Genomic DNA, 26,137 nt, shown 5'->3' with positions numbered 1-26,137 from the left:
GTGCATTAATGAAGAGCTTAGCAAGGTCCTATAATAAAAGATTTAAAAAATTAAAAATTACAAATCAGAAAATTCAAATGACACTAGCACCAAGGGCTCGTGAAAATCATACAAAACATCACACAGAACACTCCTGAGAAAAACTTAAATGACAACAGATCCTACCCAGGATACTACCCAATTCTAATTACTCAATCTCAGTCTCTTTTAAAAGTAGAAATTGAAGGTGCCTGACTGGCTCAGTCAGTAGAACATGCGACTCATCATCTTGGGGTTGTGACTTCAAACCCAACCTTGGGTGTAGAGCTTACTTAAAAAAATAAATTGAGGAGTTTTAGTATTTACACAGAAATACAGGTAACCCATGGAACAGTCAAAGCATGGCAACAAACTGGTCCAATAATTTAAATTCCACCAAAGTAATTCAACTTAAATGATGCCAAAACAAATTATTTTGTTTTAAAATGGTGAAAGAAAGCACAAATGGTGCCAGAGTTAACTGCACAACCCATGGGTTAAAAAGAAACTTCAATCCCTACCTCATACCACACATAGAAATCTGAGGTGGATCATAGATGTAAAAGCCAAAATTATGAAGGTTTCACAAGAAAACAATACCACCACCACCACAATGTGAGGCTATGTAGATTTATTGAGACAGAAAAAGACCCATTCAGAAAGTTGATAAATCAAGACTTGAGATTAAGAACTTCATCAAGTCACTATTAGGAAAACGAAGAAACACCAGACTAGAAAACATCTGCAAAACTTTCTATTCAAAATAAAAAGCCAACCTGATTCAAATGTACAAAAACATTTTCAGAGAATATACTAATGGCGAATAAAGATAAAAACATGTTCAGTACTCCGATACAAGGCAGCCCGGAGCCACAAAAACACTTGTATGCAAATGTTCATAGCAGCTTTATTTGTTTTCCAAAAACTGGAAACCAATGTGTAACAGAATGAATAACAAATCATAGTACATTCATACAATGGATACTACTTGGCAGAAAGGAATACATGGTTCAACCCGTCAAAAACTTTATACCAAATGAAAGCACTGTAGGGAGTATATACCTTATATTTAATATAAAGTTCCAGAGTGGGGCAGGTGGGACCCTATGTTATGGTGGAAAAAAAAAAAAAATTTGGGAAAGTGATTAACTTAGGGTGGGGTAGAGTTGCCTAAATAGGGATTAAGTGAACCTTCTGTCCCTACATGGATGGGAGCTAAATAAAGTGTCCATTTTCCTGAATTGTAGTTAAGATCTGCAGATTGCAACTTCTAAATCTTACCTACAAAGATGTGCAGATAGATGTATCAAAGTTGAATTGAGTACTGTTTAAGGTAGGATATGAAGATTCAATATACTATTTTTGTTTATATATTTGAAAATTCTCCAATTAAAATGTTGAATTACAAATCTCATCTATTTTCCGGTGTTCTAGCTAAACCCTGCAGAGAGCTCAGTTACAAGGTCTCTCAAGGTAGAAGGGACAGATTCCAAAGGAACAGTTTCCATTTTAACACGAATAAAAGGGGGGATGGAAATATCAAGTTTGAAGGTGGGAAGTGAGGAATTGGTGCAAGTTATCTGGCCAGGACAATGAAAATAAGGTTCTTTACCTTTCATAGTGTAATATCATATTTGCAACTTAAGGTGTCTGAATATCATTGCTCACTTACCTGTTCTTGTGAAAGAACCTGGTATTGGAGGTATTACACACATCACATATGTAACAACTAGGATCAACCCCCTTTCTATTCACATTTTAGAAAATGTTCTCTAATATACTTTTCTCTGAAAAAGATCTGAATACACATTTTTATAAGATTCCAATTTTCAGATTATAGACAGGGACTGAAGAACTGAAATTTTGCCAAATAAGTGATCATGAGACATGTACCTACATGGCAAAAATGATCAAGCTTATAACTTTGTTCCAGTTAAGTTTATAGCTTGTTCTCCCTCACCTATTAAGAGCCTATTCTATAAAACCTGGAACATTTCACCTTCAAACTTCTGACTTAACTCCAAACTCACAAACACAATTTTTTATTCTTACCACTTACCTCTTCTACTCTGATATCCTGGTATATATATAGCCCAGCTATTTCTCTTAAGCTTTAGTTATGAGGCCACTAATAAGAAATGTTTAAATCTGAGTATAAATTACTTATTCTCCCAGGAGCTTAAAGATCTTCTGTCTTCATGATTACTCAAACATTGGACAATAACCACCAAATACCAATTTCCTCAAATTATAAAAATTGCAGATGGCTAGTATTTGGTCTATACTATTTAAAAAATACATCAACAAAAAACTTTTTGAATGTCACTAGACAATGAATTAAGCAAACTTTTATTGAAGCTTAAATTGTGGTACAGAAATACATTTCAACTGATTTAAGTCCAACACCATGAAGAGAGAAATTATGGCACCAAAATTTTCCCTCCTCCATCATACACACTAGGATTAATTTTGATTACTATTCAATCTACAGTTTTAATTCTTCTAGGCTTTATTCCATACAAATTTGTGCAGTTTTCAACATTAGATAGAAATCTTAAATCTATTAGAAAAAAAAAAAAAATCAGACCTCAAGCCAACAAATGTCATCAAATCTACTGGGACACTGTTCAAGAACAAAATCCACTTTGAGCATTGGTCCTCAAAACAGTACAAAACATTAATTAGGTACTGTGTGCTAATTACAGAATCAAACTGATCCATTGACTGAAAGTTTCTTCAATGAAACTTTGAATCAACATGCTTAAAATAAAAGTCAAAATTTGTGTTCCAACCACTTGATTTCAAACCAAGTAGATTTTATGTTTAGAAACACTAAAAAAAGTGTTTCATTTATAAATACGGAAGGAACAAAAAAACATCACTGCAACAATCCAGAAAGAATCAAAAAACTTTGAGGACAAGAATACAAAATTTAGTCAACTTTGCTGTTTTCTCAGCTGCTTATATCCCAGTATTTGCAAATATACCTAAAAGATGCCAACTCCTCAAAGCCTGTATTTTTAGTCATTTCCCATAGACGTCTGGAATTTTATGTCTTATGGATAGCATTCTGCTTCACTGTATGTCTGAATATCCTGAACAGTTCTCAGTCTGGGAAGTTTCACTTGATCCTATGAAACCATGGTGAAAGAACACCAGGAAGTCAGAACACCATCATAATGCATCACACAAAGTCAAAGAACTTTAAGTCATAACATGGCAAAGACAGACTCCATTTTGAACCAAAGTTTATGATATACTGTGAATGAAAATTATTGGAGATAGCTGCTAAAAGCAAAAGGTAAGGTAAATCATCTGAGATGACTTACTAAATCCAATACAACCTTTATCTCTATTTCCTTGCCAATAAACTTAGCGATAAAAATTCTTTTACACAACCACTTAGCAAGTTAGTAAAGGCATGGTACTCATGAGAAGCTAATCTCATTAATGGGAATACAGAATGGCATAGTTTCTGGAACAGTTCTGCCAGTATACCCTAGTAAAATTTATGTGTCTTCTTTGCTAATCACCATTGTTTATTTTGGTCACTATCTCCCAAAAGAGTCCATGCTAATATAAAAGGAGGACAAACTCCTTTGACCTTTAAATAAAATTAAGCCCAGGGTCCATTCCCCTTCCCCCTCCCGGGTATAAGATTAGTATAAACCCACAGTGTAACAGTATATTGCTTTATTGAGGGGGGGGAGGGGTTGGGAGGCAAGACACCATGGCAAGGAATGAAATCAATTAAAGGAAGTACAGGTACAGGAAGCAATAATGTTAAAATAGTAATACACAAAATGGGTAACTGCAATCATTTTCTGAAGAGGACTCGACTCGTGGAAGATAAACTTTAATCACTGTTGCAAAAAACATCTGTATGAAGTAGAAATTGGTTTCAGTACTATTAGTAGAGAATATGTTCTAGAAAGTGGAGGTAACTGGATGTAAAATCCTGGCAGCAATTTAATAGAACAGTCCCAGATGATTAGGCTGAGGCCAACACCTAATGAGGACGAAAGCCTTGTCTGTGGGGAATTTTGGATGATACCTGGAGAAATATTACATTGTGCGTAAACCAAATTGAATTGTTTTCACAAGTGTTGTAAAGTTTCATATAGTAAAAGGTTTTTTCTACATGCACTTCAATTTCACAGCAAGAGTGGCATAGGATACCTAAACACAGAAGAGAGCATTCATGCAAGATATCTAACTCCTTGATATAATAATGCATACAATTCAAAATGATTACACTATCATTACATCTAGGGCTTTCTGCAGCTACAAGGTGGTGGTTATGGAAAGCACGGCCCCCGGTATCAATATCTAAAAAGCAGCCACCACCTCCTTCTATGTGTGTTCTCTTTTTGCGTTTTTTCTTCATTTTTATTAATCAACTCTGCTGTTGTTGCTGCTTCTTAGCAAAACTGGTAAAAACAAAATTGTAATCATTGAACATAGCGCTCTGGCAATCAAGACGTTTAAAGCCTTCAATCTTCTGGGGCGAAGAAAGCACTGTGCGACATTTAGAACTCTGGGGAAAAGAATTTAAACCAACCATTAGTGCTTCCAATCTGCAGAAGTATTTTCAAACACAACAGTCACTTAGAAAGTATTTAAGACTACTATCTTAAAGAAACTGTGGCATTTGAATACTTAAGCTGTCCTGTGGGTGGATGGAGAGGGGCATCGTCCTACGTTGTCCCCCCACCTCCCCGTCTGTCTACAGGGAAAACAGGACAAGGAACCCATTAATTGGGCTAGATATAAAACAAGGACCAAGTCTAATCAATAACAAAGCATCGCTTCTACTAATAACCTCACCCAGTGGTACTTCTAGATATCTGCTGTTACATGCCATCTTAGGATACGTTTTATGACATGATTCACTATCCTTATTTCCTGTAAGATTTTATTGTCAGTAATAAAACAAATTACCTGATTTACAAACAGGGTGGTCACAAATTTTCCTGGCTTGAAGACTTCCACAACTTTCCTGATCAGGTCATCATAGGAGGTCTGACTTAAGTTTGTTTCAAAGCTAACATAAGAAAATTCTGGTTCTGGAGTGATGTGAATAGTCCAATAAGTTCCCTTAGAGAAACAGTTTTATGTTAATAATGAAATGGGTACACTTAAATATTTAACAATTAAGCAAAATATTACTTACATCCGATTTCATTCCATTCATCGAATACCCACAAGGATTGAACAGTGTGGCATCAATGACAGAACCTGGTATCAGGTCACGAATTCCACTCTCCTGGGAAAGGAAAGACTGAATTACATACAAATTCGAAAAATAGACTTATAGGCCTGGGTGGCTCAGTCGGTTAAACATACGACTCTGGCTCAGGTCATGCTCTCAGTTTGTGAGTTTCAGCTCACACTGGGCTCTGTGCTGACAGGTCAGAGACTGGAGCCTGCTTCAGATTCTGTGTCTCCCTCTCTCTCTGCCCCTCCCCTGCTCATATGCGGTCTCTCTCAAAAATAAAAAATAAACATTAAAAGAAGAAAAAAGAAAAAAAGAAAAAAGAAAAAAGAAAGAAAGAATACACTTTGAGTTAAAATTATTTAGTCCTAAAGAACAATTCCTGAAAATGCTTACACGAGTGACATCCTTTGCAGTAACACCATCTTTCATGTAGAACTGGTCCATAACTGCTGGGTCAAGCTCACTCATCAGAATTTCCAGGGTTTGATCTGGCTGACTGATTACCCGAGTCTCTGGGAAATCCAAAGTATACAAGTACCTATATAAAAATTAAAAAAAAAAAAAAAAAAAAAAAGTTTCTGAAAATGACAAATAGCAATTTAAAATAAATCCTATATAGACAAAAACAAAAAACAAAAAACAAAAAACCCATAAAACTGTGTCCAACATACCAACAGTCAGAATTCATACGTCCCATACAATATGCTGCTCCATCTGTTAAGGGAGGAGAATAAAATAAATTTAACAGCTCCATTTCATAGGATACTTTTGCCTCCACTCTTCCAATAGCTAGGGTGACAGTGCTTCCCTCCCAAGCAGGCAGGATCTCATCATCCCATTAAAAAAAAAAAAAAAAAAAAAATCATTAGAGATATACTTCAGCTAGGGAGTTAGTCTGAGTGCTGAGGAAAGTATGGCTCACCCTCTCCCCCTAAAACTCCATTAAGGAAATGGAATTTGATCACCTGTTTCTCTATACACTCCCAAGTAAATACAAGTCATTTATGTATTATGTTCCTTCCATATTGTTGTTCCAAAGCCTCATTTAACACAGTAAATTAACTGGAAGATATTTACACTAAATTATACTCGGCACTGATACAGCCTTGTATAGTTTCATATTAGATTAAGAACAGGATAGAAATTGGACTTTCTTTTCAAATCATGTCTGTGAGGGAGGAGGGGGGGGAATCTTAAATCATGCCTGTGAATGGTTTTGTGCCAAGTTAGTAAAATCATCCTAGGTTTTCAGCCTCTTCTAGGATATAAGTGTATTAAGGGTATTAGATTAGATAACTTTTAGTTCCCTGACCTTGAAGTTCAAAAAGGATGGCCTATAAATAAAAAAGTTAGTAAATGGAAGAAAATCTTGCCAATTTGGTTGAAGTGACACTCTGATCTCACTGTTTATCATTTTTAAGCCAGTTCAATTCCTGAATAGAATGCCAAGCCCAAGTTTCTTATATGGAACAGCATCTTAGCATGGGTTTATGAAGTCACTATACCTTTTTCTGAAGGAAGAGAGCACGGCCTTCATAACCATTAAATTCGATATAAATTAGAGCAACTGGCTAGACAAAGATCATGTCTCCTTCTGGCAAGTTATCAATTCATTTTCTTCTTCCATCCTGTCAACACTGACCTTACCGTGCATATCTAGAATTTGTAATTAACTTTATTGACATATTTATCCTTAATATATATCCTTGCATACATATGCTTTCACAAATATAAAAAGATCTCTGAAAGGATATAACCTCTAAGGAAACAAGTTTCAATTCTATTTAAACTTACTTGGGAAAATTGCATTAAGAAACTCTATTTCTTCCTGGAAATTCCGGTGTGGGTACCCTTGGTGAGAAGGCTTCATGAAATTCTTACGAGAATAAAAGAAGCTCTGAAAAAGACAGATAACTTCATACACAGAATTCTATCACCTTTCCTAGTCAACTATTTTCTGCATATGCATAACAAAATCAAATCTATAAATATTTTCTCCAATGAAATTTAACATGTTTTCCCTTTAATAGGTTTAAAAGATAGGTGATCTGTTGCTGGCCAACAAACAAAAATGAAGGCCCTGGTGTCAGAGCAAGGTTTCAGAGCAATATCCATGAATTACTGTCATACAGACCAACTTTATTTAAGCTGGAGAAGAGTATCAACAATGTATTAAGAATGCAGATCACATCTCTGAGTTTCTAGAAACTAAAAAATACCCAATCTATACATGATGGGTCTTAACAGCAGTAGAAACAAGGTACATTATTTCTAGAGCAGTAATTTTGGATCTGAGGTTTTAAATAGGCATGGAAACAATGATTTTTGAGAACATGTATACATTTAGTTTCAAAAAAATCAGTGACTACCCATCACAACTAAGAAGTATACAAAATTTATTTACTAGGCATATCACAGAACCCTACCATTTGTCTAGAAAAAAGGATTAAATGTTTGATTACTTACTTGAATTGAGTCAAACCCACTGTAATCCCTAGCAAGTTTCAACAGGGGAACCAGTGCTTTCAGCAAGAGGGTGGTACCACATGTCTTCAAAATGAAACGTCTCTTGGAGACAAACATGCTACTCTCACTGCATTTGGAAAAAGTCACAATGTTATAATGACGTTTATGTATTACTGAGATACAATTCATCTACTATTGGATTATCATTTACAATCTAAAATTTGGCTATTAATTTAAAATGTGAGGATCTCAAGGAAGCATAAAATGTACTACAGTATCCCGCCCTTTCTAGTATACAAAAATGAGTTTAAGGTTCTAGAACCCCACAAACAGGTCTTGAATCAGGTACAAAGCATATTAGCTCATTATACAAATCCCCTTTTACTGTTAAACTTTCCTCCTCACCTCACCTATCTTAGGATATTATTTACTAAATTCATGTCTCACCTTGTACTACCCACTCTCACACATTTTTCTGTAACCATCTCATTATTTCTTTCACTAGATAATAAGCTCCATGAAGAAAATGAATGTTTGTTTTTACTCACCATTATATTCTTAGCACATAATAAGCATGTGATAAAAACAAACCAGACACCTTATGTACTTTGTTAATCCAGTAGCCCCAAGGTCCATTATAACATGTATAAGAAATCAGTATTTTCATTGAATAAATTAGCTTTGTACCTATAAACATGTTGAATGGCTTTCTTCTATTATAGCAATTGTATTTACAGGAAGAAGCTACGCTTTCACTTTGCTCGAAGTTCTGACAGTGAGAGGCATACACTAAACAGGAACGCCTCTCTATCTGGGGCTGAGGGTAAAAGGACAATGCCATTCTACCACCTTTTACAGATACTTGCTGCTAACTACAAGGAGGTAAAGATGGCAACCATCTTGAAGAGCTATTAGGTAAAAATTCAGAACACACCGGGACATCTAAAGCAAACATTTTAGGGGTGCCTATGTGGCTCAGTTTAAGTGTCCAGACTCTTGGTTTCAACTCAGGTCACGATCTCACAGCGTTCATGAGGTTGAGCTCTGTGTTGGGCTCTGTGCTGATGCATGGAGCCTGCTTGGGATTCTCTCTCTCCCTCACAAAATAAGTAAATAAACTTAAACAAACAAACAAACAAAACTTTATTTTATACTATATTTCTCAAAGTAAAAATGATTATAGAACTAAAATCCAGAGGAACAATTTGCGATTCCATGTAATGAATGTATGGTTCAGACTGTTATCAGGTAGCTAAAAAGCTGGTTTTTGCAGGACTTACCTGAGTACATAAGCTTCCTGCTTGTCAGTTTTTGTCACACTTATGATTGAACATTGCACATCCTTCAAAAGTATGTCCCACTCGGATCTATTATTTAACACACAAAAAAATGTGATTAAGTCATAACAGCACTTGACTACTTGAATAAAAATTATAAAACTCTCACACTTGAATGTTCTAACAATTTACACAATGGATTTTTTATGTTGTCACATTCTTGTTCCATCTTCTCTTATGAATAATATTTAGCTTTATTTCTAAAGTCTATCTATAATTGACATATCCACTCAATAACAAAGAGTAAACTGGAAAACTGGAAATTATACACTACTTACAATTTATTAAGAAAAAACAAATGACAAAATGAGTAAGCCATGCACAGAGCAAATTAAAAAGGCCCATAAACCAAGGAAAATCATTACCTTATCACCAGCAAGCCAGTAAAGAAATTAAGTTAAAATGAGGTGTTTTTTGTCTATCAAATTCTTAGATTTTAAGGTTTTTTTTTTTAAAGTTTTTATTTATTTTTGAGACGGAGAGAGACAGAGCATGAGCAGGGAAGGGGCAGAGAGAGAGGGAGACACAGAATCTGAAGCAGGCTCCAGGCTCTGAGCTGTCAGCCCAGAGCCCAACGCGGGACTTGAACTCACAGACTGCGAGATCATGACCTGAGCTGAAGTTGGACGCTCAACTGACTGAGCCACCCAGGCGCCCCTCAAATTCTTAGATTTTTAAAACCTTACTATTGGAATTACAATTTAAAGAGCACCATTTCTTCACTGATTAGCCTGGTAAAAAGATTTAAAGGCCTGACAGCAAGTAAACTGGTACTCAGTGTATAGATACTATTTTCTATCAATTTGGCAGCTGATGATCATAATACCTAGTGGTGTCTCAAGTCTAAGAGCATAAAAAACTTGAAAAATGGCTTTTGCTGGCAATTTTGGGAACACTACAAGCTCTTTAATAGGATCAGGAAATGTCCATTTCAACAAAGTAGTCTGTTAAGTACAGGTAATAGACAGCAAAATGGAAGTCAAATAGGCATAACTAAATAAAGTAGTTTTAATTTATCTGAGACCTAAGAAGTGATTCCTTTTTGGGGTGCCCGGGTGGCTTGGTTGGTTAGGTGTCCAACTTCAGCTCAGGTCATGATCTCATGGCTTGTGGGTTCAAGCCCCGCATCAGGCTCTGTGCTGATAGCTCAGAGCCTGGAACTTGCTTAGATTCTGTTTTTCCCTCTCTCTCTTCCCCTCCCCCTGCCTAAAAAATAATAAACATTAAAAAAAATGTTTTAAAGTGCTTCCTCTTTAACATGCCCACTATAAACAGAAATACATAAAACAGTTCCACAGGACAAACTTAAAATTACCAGTTAAAAAAACATACTAGGAATGTTTTTTTAGTATTTTTAAATTTATTTTTGAGAGAGAGAGAGAGAGAGCGCGCGCGCACGCATGGATGAGCAGGGGAGAGGCAGAGAGTTGGCGGGGGCGGGGGGTGGGGGTGGGCAGAGGATCTAAAGCAGGCTCTGTGCTGACAGGCTGACAGCAGCTAGCCCATGTGGGGCTTGAACTCACGAACTGTGAGATCATAACCTGAGCCAGAAGACCAAGGATCAATGGACTGACCCACCCAGGCGCCCCAAGGCTAGAAATGTTTTTAAGGCTCTTAATGTTTGGCAGATCATTCTTGAATACCCCCCAAAATAGCATATTATGGTTAGTTTTCTTATCCAGTTAAGAATCTTTAAGAAATTCTCAACAGGGGTGCTGGGTGCCACAGTCGTTAAATGTGGAACTCCTGATCTTGGCTCAGGTCATGATCTCGAGGGCTGCGATGGGGCTCTGGACTAATGATGCGGATTATTAGCCTGCTTGGGATTCTGTCTCTCCTTCTCTCTGTCCCTCCCCCGCTTGTGCTCTCTCTCAAAATAAATAATACAAAAAAAAAAGATACAAAAAATAAAGAAAGAAATCCTCAACAATACAGCCAGCACAAAAACAGGTGGCACGCCTTGGGTGGCTCAGTTGGTTGAGCATCTGACCTTTGATTTTGCTCAGGTCATGATCTCACGGTTCATGACATAGAGCTCTGCCTCTGAGCTAATAGCAGCCTACTTAGGATTCTGTCTCTGCTTCTGTCGCTTGCTCTCTCTCAAAAATAAACATTAAAAAAAAATTAAAAAAAAATCAAGCACGGTGCCAATCAATCCTACCAGCATTTTGTGCCTGTTTCATCATTTTTAGAAGAGATTATTACTGGCCCAGTGGGCAATTATGTGACCAATAGAGAAGGCAGTAATTACATTAATACGTTGGGTAAATTAGTTAAATTGAACACTACTGACACCTATCTGAAAAAACTTAAACTTAAATACACATTAGAGTGGGACATATTTTTGCAGTTTGTTTCAAATTTTTAAAATGGTACAATTTTTTATTTAGGAAAGAAAAAAAGTTGCAATTAAGACGCAGTTCTGAACAATACAAACTGATCATCTGAATCCTCTTATTTTAGGAAGCCAAGCAACAGCTTGGGCTTTCCCATTTCTAAGACTCAAAATTCACTAATGTATGCATTTCAGAACCCACTGTATTCTAAAAAAAATTTTTTTTAATGTTTATTTTTGACAGAGAAAGAGGATCAGCAGGAAAGGGGCAGAGAGAGGGATACACAGAATCTAAAGCAGGCTCCACCCTCTGAGCTGCCTGCGCAGAGCCCAATGCAGGGCTCAAACTCACCAACTGATCTGATCATGACCTGAGCTGACCTGAGCTGAAGTCAGTTTAACCAACTGAGCCACCCACGTGTCTGGAACCCAGTATTCCTGCTTCAGATTCTGTGTCTCCCTCTCTCTCTGCCCCTCCCCAGCTCATGCTAGCACTCTGTCTCTGTCAAAAATAAATAAACTTAAAAAAAAAAATACTGTGTTCAAAATACTGAACACAAAGGTAAATAATGTTAATGCAATATTAATATAAATATTAATTATAATTAATACACTATAAATACAAGAAGCTTTAAGTCGAATTTTGAAGCACAGGGGTCTCTCTTTAGAGCTTATCTAATTTAGATCTTACCTAATGACTTCCCATTAGAATTCAGCTCACCCATTAGAATTCTACACTCACTGGCTATGCTACTGAGTCCTATCACCCCTTCTCAGTTTTTATTCACTATCCATGCTGACTCCCTCACCCCCAGTTTTATAAGTGACATACATATCGTTGTATGTAAGTTTATGGCCTACAGCATAATGGCTTGATTTACATATTGTGAAATGATTACTGCAGTAAGTTTAGCATCCATCTCAGATACAATAAAAAGAGAAAGCAAAAGAAGAAAAAAATTTCCACAATGAGAACTCTTAGGATCTATTCTCTTAACTTTCATGAATCATACAGCAGTGTTAACAGTATGTTAAGACTTTTAATTGTGCTCTATGAACTTTTTCTTTCTTGTATAACTTTGTTTTTCTCTGGATTTAAAAGTTGTCCTGCTTTTTCATTTGGTTTGGTTTTCTATGCATTAATTTATCCTTAGATCTTCCCCCAACTGTTTCCTTTCAACATTTCTTTTGAGTGATTCTTGGCCAAGAATAGGGTACTAAGACTTAGCTAGTCAGAAGGTCTACACACCCGGATGGGGTGTATTTACTGTGGGCCTTTATGCAGGGCACGGTGACTGGGTGGTTTCACTGCGGAACTCCTTCCCTATCACTATTTTTTTTTTAAAGTTCTTTCCTGGGCAAGTCAGATTACCCAAATATTCCATTCTCTTGCCTAAAGAGCATTAAGATTTCTAGAAGGCAAAACAGGGTAAGGGGCTAGGAATCCCAGTCACTATAAGCTTACATTCTTTATTTTCAGTATAGTCAATCTATCCCTCAACAGTTCCAGGTCCCCTCATTACAGAGTGATCCTTTTTTACACCCAGAGAATAAACTATTATCTAATCTTCTTATCTCCTGGCATTCCCCTTCTCATTTGACTCAAAATTTGCAATATAAAGACACTGTATCAGAAGAACAGTTGAAATAAATAAAACACACAGACAAAATATACAGGTAACTAGCTCTATCCCCATTCCCAGTATTTCAGTCACACTGGGCTTTTCCACCAACCATTCCTAGGCACCATAAACTCAATTTGCCCATATCATGCCATGTGGGAGTGAGAGTACTGCTGGAATGGATTTCACCCTACCTAGAACTCCTGTCCTCAGCCCCCTTCTTCTAGTTCAAATCACCTCACTATTCCCACCAGACCAAATGTCATTAAAAGGTTTTTTTACTTTACAGAGAAAAAGAGAGCACGTGCACACATAATGGTGGGGGGCAGGGGCAGAGAGAATCCAAGCAGGTCCCACACTCAGCACAGAGCCCGACACGGGGTTCAATCCGACAACCCCACTGGGATCATGACCTTAGTCGGACCCTCAACTGACTAAGCCACCCAGGCACCTCAAAGGGTTTTAAAACTCAGAATGCTGGGGCGCCTAGGGTGGCTCAGTCGGTTAAGTGTTCGACTTTGGCTCAGATCATTATCTCGCGGTTTGTGGGTTCGAGCCCTGCATCGGGCTCTGTGCTGACAGCTCAGAGCCTGGAACCTGCTTCGGATTCTGTGTCTCCTCCTCTCTCTGCCCCTCCCATGCTCATACTCGGTCTCTCAATAATAAATAAACGTTTAAAAAAAAACAAACTCAGAATGCTTACCTAGTATTTGTGTGGCTATTTTGGTATTCATGCCAATCCCAGTACACTCATTCCGTGTAGTTAGGGACTTTGTGTTGTATTGTGTTTATCTCCAGTGCCTAGTCCAGCTCATAGAAGGTCCTCAAATATTTGTTGACTTTGGCAATAAGTAATTATTCTGATGAGATCTTATGGACATTTGGAGAAATAACAGCCTTGAATTTTCATTTATTTTTAAAAAGTAATCCCTATGCCCAACGTGGCGCTTGAATCCGTGACTGAGATCGAAAGGTCACATGCTTTACCAAATGAGCCAGGTAGGCCCCCCGCTATAGCCCTAAAATTTTTAAATTTAAAATAGTTACATGATCCTTTACTGTTTAAATTTGTCATGCTAATAATTCAGGTATTTGGAGGGCAATTCTTATTAAAAAGGTAAGTGTATCTTGTTAACTAGATCATTCCACTTGAAATGCCATCTTATTTTAATCTACATAAATGAAACTTACTCATTTCACGGCCAAATAATTTAGTTGTAGAATCTACTCATTATAATGAACATAGTTCTGTTTTCAGGTTTTTTCCTGCAACACACCCTTCTCTTTCTGGGTCATCGGCTGATGCAAACATATTAAACTTTTTGGTCTGAACAGAACCTGAGAGACCTTTGGGACATTTCTTCCAATCTTTTCTGTGTTGTTCAACTTGGGTAACTCCTAGTGATCTATCTTCAAGTTCAGTCAATCTTCTGTCATCTCCATTCTACTAAAGACCACCCAATAAACTTTTTATTCCAGTAGTTATTTTCCTGTTTTGTTTTTTTTTTTTTTTTTTGAGAGTACAAACAGGGGAGAGGTGGGGACAGTGGACCCAAAGGAGGTTCTGCACTAACATCAGTGAGCTCAATGTGGGGCCCGAACTCAAACTGCGAGATCATGACCTGAGCTAAAGTCAGATGCTCAACCTACTGTGCCACCAAGGTGCCCCTTTCCTGCTGTATTTTTAAATTTTTTCTTTTATTTCTCTAAGACTTCGTCTTTCCTTTTAAGAGTATTCATTCTTACTTCAAGGGGCACCTGGGTGGTTCAGCTGGTTGAATGGCTGACTTCAGCTAAGGTCATGGTCTCATGGTTCCTGGGCTCAGGCCCCACATCAGGCTCTGTGCTGACAGCACAGAGCCTGGAGCCTGCTTTGGATTCTGTGTCTCCCTCTCTCTCTGCCCCTACCCCCCTCAGATTGTCTCTCTCACATACCAAAAAAAAAAAAAAAAAAAAAAAAAAAAAAAAAAAAAAAAAAAAAAAATCCGCTCTTACTTCTTATGGAATGGTTATGATAGCTGTTTGTAAATCTTGATCTGCATCACCTTGAAGTTGCAGTCTTTTTCCTTTGATGGATGCTGAGAATTTCCTGGTGATTTGTTATTAATTTATGATTGCATCCTTAGCATTTTGATCATGTTATATAATTTTAAATCTTGTTTAAATCCTACGGAGCATGCTGATTTTTAAAAATTGTTTTAGGGGTAACTGAGTGGTTCAGTTAAGCATCTGACTTCAGCTCAGGTCATGATCTCACGGCTTGGGAGTTTGAGCCCCATGTTGGGGTCTGTCTGTGCTGACAGCTTGGAGCCTAAAGCCTGCTTAGGATTGTCTCCCTCTCTTTGCCTCTCCCTTGCTCACACTCTGTGTCTCCCTCTCTTACTCTCAAAAATAAACAAACATTAAAAAAGTAATTTAAAAAAATTCTTTTAGCAGGCAATTGAAATGGTTAAGTTCAGTCTTCAAGTTTTTACCCAACTTCTATGGGTTATATGTTATGATTTCTGTTTGTCACCCAGTGGCCAGACTGGGACTGGGAGGTGACCTATCACTTTTCAAAGCCTTTGATAAATTGTGATCAAATCCATACAGGAGCAGCTCAGTGGTATTCATATACATCTTTATGGGATCACTTTCTTCACCTTTCTCCTCCCCATAATCTTGCTGACAATTTCTGGTTAAGGGTGAGGGCCCAATTCTTGGTTCTCTCCGCTCTGCCTTGGCTATCTGTCCCTCTCTAGCCAAACAGGGAAATGAAAAGAAAAAATATCAACAGGGATATATCCATGATGCTCTTTACTTTTGGGACCACAGTTCTTCTGGCCAAAACACACACACACAAAGCAAAGCAATACAAAAACAAAAAAGATTTTCCCCCACTCTCTTGGACCAGGTTGGCCCTCTTTCGGAGCTCTTTTTGTCTGCACCTAGTGTGCAGTTACCAGCTTCTGGCAGCTTTTCAGACCACCCCAAGAGATAACCAAAGGAAATAAAAAACAGGAAATCATAGCTGTCTCAGTGCTATTTTGAGTTATGGTTTCCTTCTCCAATTCACCTGCTAACATTTACTTTCCAGAATCCTCAGCTGATCCATGCATTCTGTCCAAAGTTTTTAGTAAACGCTAGACAGTGTGCTTATTCCACCTTGAGGGACACCAGAATGCTCTTGCACTCACTCATTAGTTAATAATTTTTTGCAACCAAGCTCTTCCTCATCTAATAGAAACCATCTAGTATTTTTTCAAAGTCACAGTATGAGAGAACACAATTGCTTTAAAAAACTTTAGGGGTGCCTGGGTGGCTCAGTTGGCTGGGCATCTAGACTCTTGGTTTTGGCTCAGGTCATGATCTCCTGGTTCGTGTGTTCGAGCCTATATCAGACTCTGTGCTATCAGGGCAGAGCCTGCTTGGGATTCTCTCTCCTTCTCTCTGTCTGCCCCCTCCCCACTCATGCACAGGTGCTCTCTCAAAATAAATCAACATTACAAAAAAACACTTTGGGGTGCCTGGGTGGTTCAGTTGGTTAAGCGTCCAACTTCAGCTCAGGTCATGATCTCATGGTTTGTGGGTTTGAGCCCCACATCGAGCTCTGTACTGACAACTCAGAGCCTGAAGCCTGCTTCGGATTCTGTGTCTCCTTTTCTCTCTGCCCCTTCCTCGCTCATGCTCTCTCTCAAAAAAAACATAAAAAAAAAAAAACCCACAACACTTGTTAAAACAACTGGATGGGTTATCAACCAAAAAGACAATCTTAGAATAGCCCACAGGCTTTCAAAGAATGAATAAATCAAGGGGCAAGATGTAAGAGAACTAAAACCAAAAATGTCAATGCATGTATATGAAAAGAAAGGTGAAAAACCAACACCAACCTAAGGCTCAAACTCAACAACCATGAGACCATGACTTGAGCCAAAGTCGGGCACTCAACCAACTGAGCCACCCAGGCGCCCCAAGCCTCCTTTTGTAAATAAAGCTTTATTGGATCCCAGACAACCAGATCATGTATCACCCCAAAATAGGATACTCTTTACTAATAACAGTACATGGATCAAATAATCTTAGATCACTATGCCAGAAAAGCAAAATTTTATATTTTATATTTAATTTTTTTTTTTTTTTAGGGACGCCAGGGGGCTCAGTCAGTTAAACATCCAAATTCAGCTCAAGTCATGAGCTCACAGTTCATGAGTTTGAGCCCAGAGTCCAGCTCTGTGCTGACAGCTCGGATCTGAGTCACTTGCTTCGGTTTCTGAGTCACCCTCTCTCTCTGCCTTTCCCCTGCTCGTGCTTGGTCTGTCCCTCAAAAATAAATAAAATGTTAAAAATAAAGTTTTTTTTAAAAAAACCTTATTTATTTTTTAAAAGTTTTTTAAATGTTTATTTATTTTTGAGAGAGACAGAGACAGAACACAAGTAGGTTAGGGGCAGAGAGAGAGGGAGACACAGAATTCGAAGCAGGCTCCAGGCTCTGAGCTGTCAGCACAGAGACTGATGCGGGGCTTGAACTCACGAGCTGTGAGATCATGACCTGAGCCAAAGTCGGACGCTCAACTGACTGAGCCACCCAGGCACCCCAAAAGTTTATTTATTGAGAGAGAAAGAGAGAGTGCACTTATGTGCAGGGAGGGACAGAGGGACAGGGAGAGAGAGACAGAATCCCAAGCAGGCTCAGTGCTGATAGTGACCATAAGCGGGACTTCATCTCACTAACCGTGATACCATAACCTGAGCCTAAATCAAGAGTCATGCAACCAACGGAGACACCCAGGCACCCCTATATTTAAAGTTTTCTTAAATAGTCTGTGATTTAATGAAAACAGAACAAGCTGGAGTGTTTACAAGGGAAAAGAAACAACTAAAACGACTTGTTATCTGATTCAACAAGACCCCAAGTGGACAACTGACCATACTTTTAAATATAGTAAGTAAATGCCTCAAATGACCTTCAACAAAGGTGCCAAGACTACAAAATTGGGGGTTGGGGGGGGGGGAGTCATCTGATGGTGCTAGGAAAACTGGGTGTTTACACAAAATAATAAAGTTGGATCCTTCCTAAGACCATCTACAAAAATTAATTTAAGATAGATTAAAGACAAAAATTAAGACCTAAAGCTACAAAAGTCCTAGAAGACATGGGGAAACGCTTCAGTAGACTGGATCTGTTAGTGCTTTCTTAGATATGAACCAAAAAGCACAGACAACAAAGGCAAAAAAAGACAAATGGGACTGTATCAAACTTAACTTTTGCACATCACAGGAAAGCATTCAAAAGAGTGAAAACACAATACAGAATCAGAAAAAATATTTGCAAATCAAATAGGTGATAAAAGGTAAACATTCAGAATATATAAGGAACTTCCACAAGAACAAAAATAAATAACCCAATGCAGCACTTGGCTGGCTCAGTTGGTGGAGTGTGCAACCCTTGAACTCAGGGTGGAGTTCAAGTCCCATATTGGGTGTACACATCATTTAAAAATATCTTTAAATGTTCCGGACTTCAAGCTGTATTACAAAGCTGTAATCATCAAGACAGTACAGTATTAGCACAAAAACAGACACTCACATCAATGGAACAGAATACAGAACGCAGAAATGGATCCACAAACGTATGACCAACTAATCTTTGACAAAACAGGAAAGAATATCCAACAGACAGTCTCTTCAGCAAGTAGTGCTGGGAAAACTGGACAGTGACATGCAGAAAAATGAACTTGGACCACTTTCTTACACCATACACAAAAATAAACTCAAAATGGATGAAAGACCTAAATGTAAGACAGGAAGCCATCAAAATCCTAGAGGAGAAAGCAGGCAAAAAACTCTGATCTTGGCCGCAGCCAACTTCTCACTCAATATGTCTCCAGAAACAAGGGAAACCAAAGCAACTATTGGGACCGCATCAAAACAAAAAGCTTCTTCTGCACAGCAAAGGAAACAATCAGCAAAACTAAAAGCAACCGACGGAATGGGAGAAGATATTTACAAACAACATAGACATCAAAGGGTTAGTATCTAAAATCTATAAAAACTTAACACCCAAAAAACATAATCCAGTGAAGAAATGGGTAAAAGACATGAATAGACACTTCTCCAAAGACATCCCGATGGCCAACTGACACATGAAAAAATGCTCAGCATCCTTCATCATCAGGGAAAGACAAATCAAAACCACAATGAGATACCACCTCACACCTGTCAGAATGGCTAACATTAACAACTCAGGCAACAACAGATGTTGGCAAGGATGCAGAGAAAGAGGATCTCTTTTGCATTGCTGGTGGGAATGCAAGCTGGTGCAGTCACTCTGGAAACCAGTATGGAGGTTCCTCAAAAAACTAAAAATGGAACTACCCTACGATCCAGCAATGGCACTACTAGGTATTTATCCAAGGAATACAGGTATGCTGTTTCGAAGGGGCACATGCACCCCAATGTTTACAGCAGCACTATCAGCAATAGCCGAAGTATGGAAGGAGCCCAAAGGTCCACCAAAGGATGGATGAAGATGTGGTATACACACACAAACACACATACATATACAATGGAGTATTACTTGGCAATCAAAAAGAATGAAATCTTGCCATTTGCAACTACGTGGATGGAACTAGAGGGTATCATGCTAAGCGAAATCAGTCGGAGAAAGACCAACATCATATGATTTCACTCATATGAGGACTCAAGATACAAAACATATGAACATAAAGGGAAGGGAACAAAAACATGAGACTCTTACATATGGAGAACAAACAGGGTTGCTAATGGGGGTTGTGGAAGGGGGGATGGGATACACGGGTAAGGGGCATTAAAGGATCTACTGAAACCATTGTTGCACCATATGCTAACTTGGATGTAAATTTTAAAAAAATAAGTAAAAATTAAAAAAAATTAAAATTATAAAAGTATTTTTAAATGTTTATTTTTGAGATAGCAGGAGCAGGGAAGGCGCAGGGAGACAGGGAGAGAAGATGTGAAGCAGACTCTGGGCTGAGAGCAGAGCCCACTTGGGATCCTCTATTCCACTCTCTCTGCACCCCCCCTCACTCTCTCTCAAAAAAAGAAAATTACAAAAAAATGGTTAAAATGGTAAATTTAATGTTAGATGCTTAAAAAAAATTTTTTTAATTTATTTACTTTGAGAAAGAGAGCTCAAACGGGAAGAGCAGAGAGAGAGAGAGAGAGAGAGAGAGAGAGAGAGAGAGAGAATCCCAAGTAGGCTCCATGCTAGCAGTGCAGCAGAGCCTGACATGGGCTCGATCCCACAAAGCATGAAATCATGACCTGAGTTGAAATCAAGAGTCGGACACTTTAACCGACAGAGCCACCCAAGTGCTCTACGTGTTAGATGTTTCTTAATCTCAATTTTACAAAGTAAATGTCTGAAGGAACAGAATGCTGCTCGCAGGTGGAAGAAACCCTTCAGAGCAGTTTTATCACTCATGTCACCCAGAGTTGGATCCTACTAAGATGCAGATCAGACACTATAAACTACAATTTAATTTTTTGTAAAGGATGAGGGCTGGTTGCAAGGATTCTAAGTCATACCTCAAAATTAACTTTCCTAGAACTCCTGCCTTACTTGACTACATCATTGCACACTATTGCAGAATCAGTAATTTTACATTGAAGGAATTTACAACCCCTACCCAAGAAACCTTTTAGTATAAAAAGGTTTGAAGTAGAAAAGCTTCCTATTGAAGTAAGCTTCTCTTGTTACCTTTCTCAAAGTTTTGAAAAAGTTTAAACTGCTATCTCCAAGCCCCCCTTTTTAAAGTGCACCTGTTGAAAGTAATCAACTGAATGTAGCAGTAATTATACGGATAGTGATTTAAATTGTAGCTTACAAAATTTGAAGGAGAGAAATGGCAGAACATCCCACTTTGTCCTAATGTTGTTTCCAACATGACCACCATAGATTGTAGGTTTTTTTTTTTTAATTTTTTTTTTCAACGTTTTTATTTTATTTTGGGGACAGAGAGAGACAGAGCATGAACGGGCGAGGGGCAGAGGGAGAATGCAGAGACACAGAATCGGAAACAGGCTCCAGGCTCTGAGCCATCAGCCCAGAGGCCAACGCGGGGCTCGAACTCACGGACCGCGAGATCGTGACCTGGCTGAAGTCGGACGCTTAACCGACTGCGCCACCCAGGCGCCCCTAGATTGTAGTTTTTATAGTTTCACATTAACTGCAAATAATACACCTCTAACCTTCCCATAATTTTTATTCTCTTCGCCTCCACTACAATTTCCCATCTGAACCCACTTCATTACTAAGAATAATAGCTCAGGGCTATGAATTCAAAAGAAAAAAACCTTTCCTCTCCTCAAAATTTCTAATTTTCCAACAGACTTCCTCCCCATAGCAGCCATTTCCTATAATATAATGTGTGAAATAAGCCAGTTTTAGAACACATCATCTATTCCTTTATTGATATGCAACACTGCTTTTTAAAAAAAATATTTATTTTTGAAAGAGAGAGGCAGAGCATGAGCAGGGGGAGGGACAGAGAGAGAGGGAGACACAATCCGAAGCAGGCTCCAGGCTCTGAGCTGCCAGCACAGAGCCTGATGCAGGCCTCAAACCCACAAACCGCGAGATCATGACCTAAGCTGAAGACGCCCAACTGACTGAGCCAACCAGGTGCCCCAGTGGGTTAAATGTCCAACTTCAGCTCAGGTCATGAACTCGCGGTTTGTCAGCTCGAGCCTCATGTTGGCCTCTGTGCTGACAGCTCAGAGCTTGGAGCCTGCTTCAGATTCTGTGTCTCCCTCTCTCTCTCACCCTCCCCTGCTCATGCTGTCTCTCCCTCAAAAATAAACAATAAACATTAAAAAGAAAATGATCTTCTTAAAAATGTCCATATTGTTAACCAGCATTCTTTAACCCAGTCCAGACAGGATTTTCCTACTTAAAATAACAAAACCATAAACTGTATAGTGTGCTCCATGTCTCCTTTGAGAAGTTAGTAAAAAGATTCTCCATATCACATACTTTGTTCAGATTATACTTAAGGTGAATTCTACTAAATGGCCTACAGGAGAGTAGGAAATGTTTAACAGAACAGTTCTAGATGAACTTGGGAGTTAAAGCTTGGAAAGATGAGCCAATTTTGCTTCAAGTGCATTGTATTCCCTCATACTATATTAAAAATAAAAATCAATTCCAGATGGAAATGCAGATCTAAATACAAAAAGCAAAACAAAGTTTAGGAGGAAAAAAGAACATCTTCATTAACCTCTAGTGAGTAAAGATATCTTAAATAGGATGCAAACCTGCTAAGTTAAGATCATTAACAGAATGAAAAAATTGTGGTATGTTGACACAAAACACTACACAAAATGTCTGTCTGCATTTTAATGGATGACTGACAGTGGAGATAAGGTCTTTCTGCCTTCAACATTTTTATCACTAAATAAAATTTTATCATTAAATAAAAATAAGGCTACAAAGATAAAATACTTCGTAGAATGTATTATAATGGTGCAATCTAAAACTCCCCAATGACACTATCTCCTCTACTGGAGTCAAAATACATCAAATTGCTAGGACACCCTTTAATATGTAGTCTTTTAGACTACCATCTGACATATTTTCTTCTACAACCTTGTTTGCTTGAAAAGAGGGAAAAGGAAAAAAAATGGCCTTTATAAAGCAAAAAAACCCAAAACCCCAACCCCCCCAACAAAAAACCCCCAAAGATAATAACTTAGAGTGGTTACTATGTGTCAGTTTTTAAAGTAGTGTACCTAAAGTAACCCACTTAATCCTCACAACTACTCCATGAAGGTAGGTACCAGTACTGTCTTCATTTTAGAGATGAAGAGACATCAAACAGCTAGTTATTAAATGCTGAATTCAAATTTAGATATTCCAGAGGCAGTTTATTTATGCTTGATTGACAGGTCACAGAGAAAGTTCCTACCAAGGTTGCCAAAAGACCTCTCAGTTAAACAGGTTTTCCAGTTCTTACTTGCTCTATCTACAACAGCTTAAGTGTGGTATAATCTCTCAAGATAGTGATTTAACGAATGTTAAAGGTCTATAAAATTACCGCACCAAATCACGAACAAAACAATATTCTGTCCTTGAAGGTTTAACTTTTGCCATCATTTTAAGAGCCACACTGAGGGAGCAAAACAATTTCTGCTGACCAAAGTACAAAGGAACAGTGGTTCTTACAGAAAGCAAACTGCCCTTTTATAACCCTTTCACCCTCCTCCTTCACTCAGGGAACTTAAGCAAAAAAGCCCAAGCTTAAATTCTGGCATTTCTGCCTAAGAACTTGGAAGGAAGAAAAGCCCTCTTCCCTTTATTAAGAATGTGTGCTTACAAATAAAGCTTCAGAACATTTAAAGAGTCAGAGCAAAACCATTTGTTAACCACCTTATGAGAGACTTATTCATTAGTTCTTCAATGACACGATTTTCTAGATTATCTGATCACAATTGTTTCACCAGACGCATATCACCACCAGGGAGTTTCCCCCTTTGTGAAATGGAGGAAATACTAAGCTTCCCAGTATTTGTAAGTAACTGCCTCCTATAATACAGTGATTAAAGCTGAACCTGGCACATAGTGAAGGTCTACGTTAGACATTTTAAGTGTCGAACAAAGCTTGAAAAATGAGACCTGTCACATTCTAGCTAACACGACGCTTTTAGCAAGAGGATCCTTCAAGACAGACCTACTGCCTTAAAAGTCCCGGCAGCACGTGTCCGCCTGGATTCCCTTCTCCAGTTGCTTTTTGTCAGGGACTGCAGCGAGCGCAGCCTACATTCCTGAAACGCCCATTGGCCCACACCCTGGGGCCAGGCTCTCGGTCGGGCCCAGGAGCTCATTGGTCGTCGCCTCAACGAGGCAGCCGCGCCGGTTCCTCCGCCGCACCGTCACACTCGCCGCACTTGTGCGCGGAAAGGCAAGGGGTGCCTAGCGGTGTGAGCGCCACGGGAAAGGCCCAGGCACCTTCGCCACCGCCTGTACTTCCATTTGCTCTCTGCTTTCCCAAGACCACGAGAAGACCTCTTCTTTTCTGCGCGATCAGCCCAGCGCTCTCGCGTGACTGCCGGGGGTGGGAGGCTGGGGCCCCAGATTCCTTTGCAGGCTTAGGCATTAAAGGTATTATGTCCTGGCTCGGACGGGCCTCTAGCCCGTAAATTTAGACAAACCTTTCTCCACCCCGCACCTCGCCCGGAACCCGCCGACGCGGTAACAGGTTACAAAGCCAAGGTCAAGAGTCTCCGGGGCCAGCCTCGGTGGGCTCCGGGGCCGCCCCGAAAAGCATTTTGGTGCAGAGCACGTTAGGGCGGCGGTGGGGCCCAGCCACTGCGACACCACTGCTCCCGCCCAATCCCCGCCGCCCGGGCGCCACATGCTGCCAGCGCCGACCGCGGGCGGGAGGCCTGCGCGCCAGACCCTCAGTCCGAGACCGGGAGAGCCCCCACCTCCCGAAGCACGCTGAGAGAACGAGCCAGGCTTCAAACCCACTCCCTCCCTCCCCGCTCCCCGAGAGGGGAACGCCCGAAGTAGCGCCTGACTAAGCTCTCTGAGCCACACCTGCCGGCAGCCCGCGCGGCCCCAAGGCGCCCCCACCCGGGGTCCCGACCGCCAACTCCGGAGGGGAAAGTCGGACGGCGCGGGCCCACAAACCACACCGAGTGGCGCCGCCCGCCGCCCCGCACGCTGCGCGGAGGACGTTACCTGAGCACGCGGAGCGCCGGCCTCCTCCCCCTCCCCCCGGGCAGCGCCCGGTCCGGCAACGGCGGCGGGAGAAGTCGGCTCGGGCCACGCGTGGACGCGGCCGCTCCCCCCAGCACCGAGCCCCCCCTCCACGGCAGCCGAAACGAGCCCGGCCCGCGGACCCACCCCCACCTGAAGGCTGCGGGAACCCGGGGCCCCCGACCCCAGCCCGTGGCTGGTGCCTTCCAGGCAGCGACAGCCCCCAGCACCCACCTTGGGATGGTGCGAAGATCCCCAGATCCTTGGTTTGCGTCGGGTTGCTGCCTGGAGAACCAAACCTCCAGCAGCTTCTCGGTCCCTTCGAAAAAATGTGCAGCTTCCATCACCGTGAGACTAGCGAACAACCAACAACCACAGAAAATCAACTAAATTAAATCTCTTCTCCCGCCGCTGCCGCCGCCGCTGCGGATTGTTCCAGCTGTGTTACTAAAGTTCAGGTTCCTTTTTTTTTTTTTGCTATAATTTTATATTAACTTTTTTTTAAAAAAGGATTAATAAAATTTTCCCGGCTTTTTTTTTTTTGTGAGCGAAAGTTGAACGTGAGTCTGTTGGAAATAGAGGCAGATACAGTTCAGTCTCTTGTAGTCCGCTGTTTCCCCGTTAGAGAGAGTAGAGCGAGCGCTAGCTAATGTCGCCGGCCATACTGTGGAAGCGAGGGCGCTGCGTGAGCTCCGCATTTATATATGCCGTCTCCCCCGAAAGGCCAGGAAGTGACGCAGCGTCCCGCCCCTGAGGCTCATAGGTGTTCCCGTCTGTCAATCAGCAGCCGCCGAGTTGCGGCTGGCTGGCGGCCCGCCTGCCGGGAGCGCGGAGAGCTACCCGCCGCGCTGCGGTTTGGGTTCGCGCTGTCCCTTGGGCGGGAGACGGCGCTGTGTTGTCCGGCTGGCGACTGAGAGCTTGGGGTCGAATGCAGAATGGGTGGGGAGAACGGGAACGGAGTGGGGAAAGGGTGCGCCGCGCTGCGTTAAACTGGTTAGCAGAGAACATGGGTGGATCCTTAGGGTTGGCGGGGTTCGGCGGGGGCGGTGGCCACTGCTGGGATGGCGTGGTGGTTTTGATCCTGTGCAGTTCACCGCGATTGCCGTGGTACTTGGCCATTCTCTAAAGTATGTGTTTCCTCAGGACGAAAGAAGCCACACATTAAAACTCAGTATTTGTCCGTGACGCACATGTTGCCGAGGGTCGGATTAGAAGGCGCTTTAATTCTACCCCTGCCTTAGCTGATGTTCGAGGAAAAGGAGTTCTCGATCCGTTTACACAATAGCCCGAAGCGTTGTCTGCCTATTTAAAAAGGGAAAAGCAACGTGGCGCCCAGCCTCGGAGGGCTCTACCTACCTCCAACCATGTGGTTCGCCCAGCCTTGGAGTTGGCCGAGCTCAGCGGCTGCCGTGAAGCACTGGCAAC

The 26,137-nt window shown here is 40.4% G+C and overlaps 1 protein-coding gene across 1 annotated transcript; it reads right to left on the bottom strand.

Annotated features, from left to right (window-relative positions):
• Positions 1-905: 905 nt before the first annotated feature.
• AMD1 (adenosylmethionine decarboxylase 1) lies at positions 906-25,394 on the bottom strand. The gene is made up of 9 exons (XM_043592115.1): positions 24,947-25,394; positions 8,983-9,069; positions 7,703-7,829; positions 7,031-7,133; positions 5,908-5,950; positions 5,630-5,774; positions 5,192-5,284; positions 4,960-5,115; positions 906-4,555 (listed from the first exon to the last, which is right to left on the bottom strand). Exons 1-9 carry the CDS (start codon positions 25,054-25,056, stop codon positions 4,415-4,417), a joined length of 1,005 nt encoding a protein of 334 aa, XP_043448050.1. The 5' UTR covers positions 25,057-25,394; the 3' UTR covers positions 906-4,414.
• Positions 25,395-26,137: the final 743 nt, after the last annotated feature.

The sequence above is a fragment of the Prionailurus bengalensis genome, chromosome B2 (assembly GCF_016509475.1).
Source record: "Prionailurus bengalensis isolate Pbe53 chromosome B2, Fcat_Pben_1.1_paternal_pri, whole genome shotgun sequence".
In the NCBI taxonomy this organism is placed as follows: Eukaryota; Metazoa; Chordata; class Mammalia; order Carnivora; family Felidae; genus Prionailurus; species Prionailurus bengalensis.
Note: the sequence above shows the minus strand (reverse complement) of the source record. Positions and strands in the feature narration are given on the sequence as shown.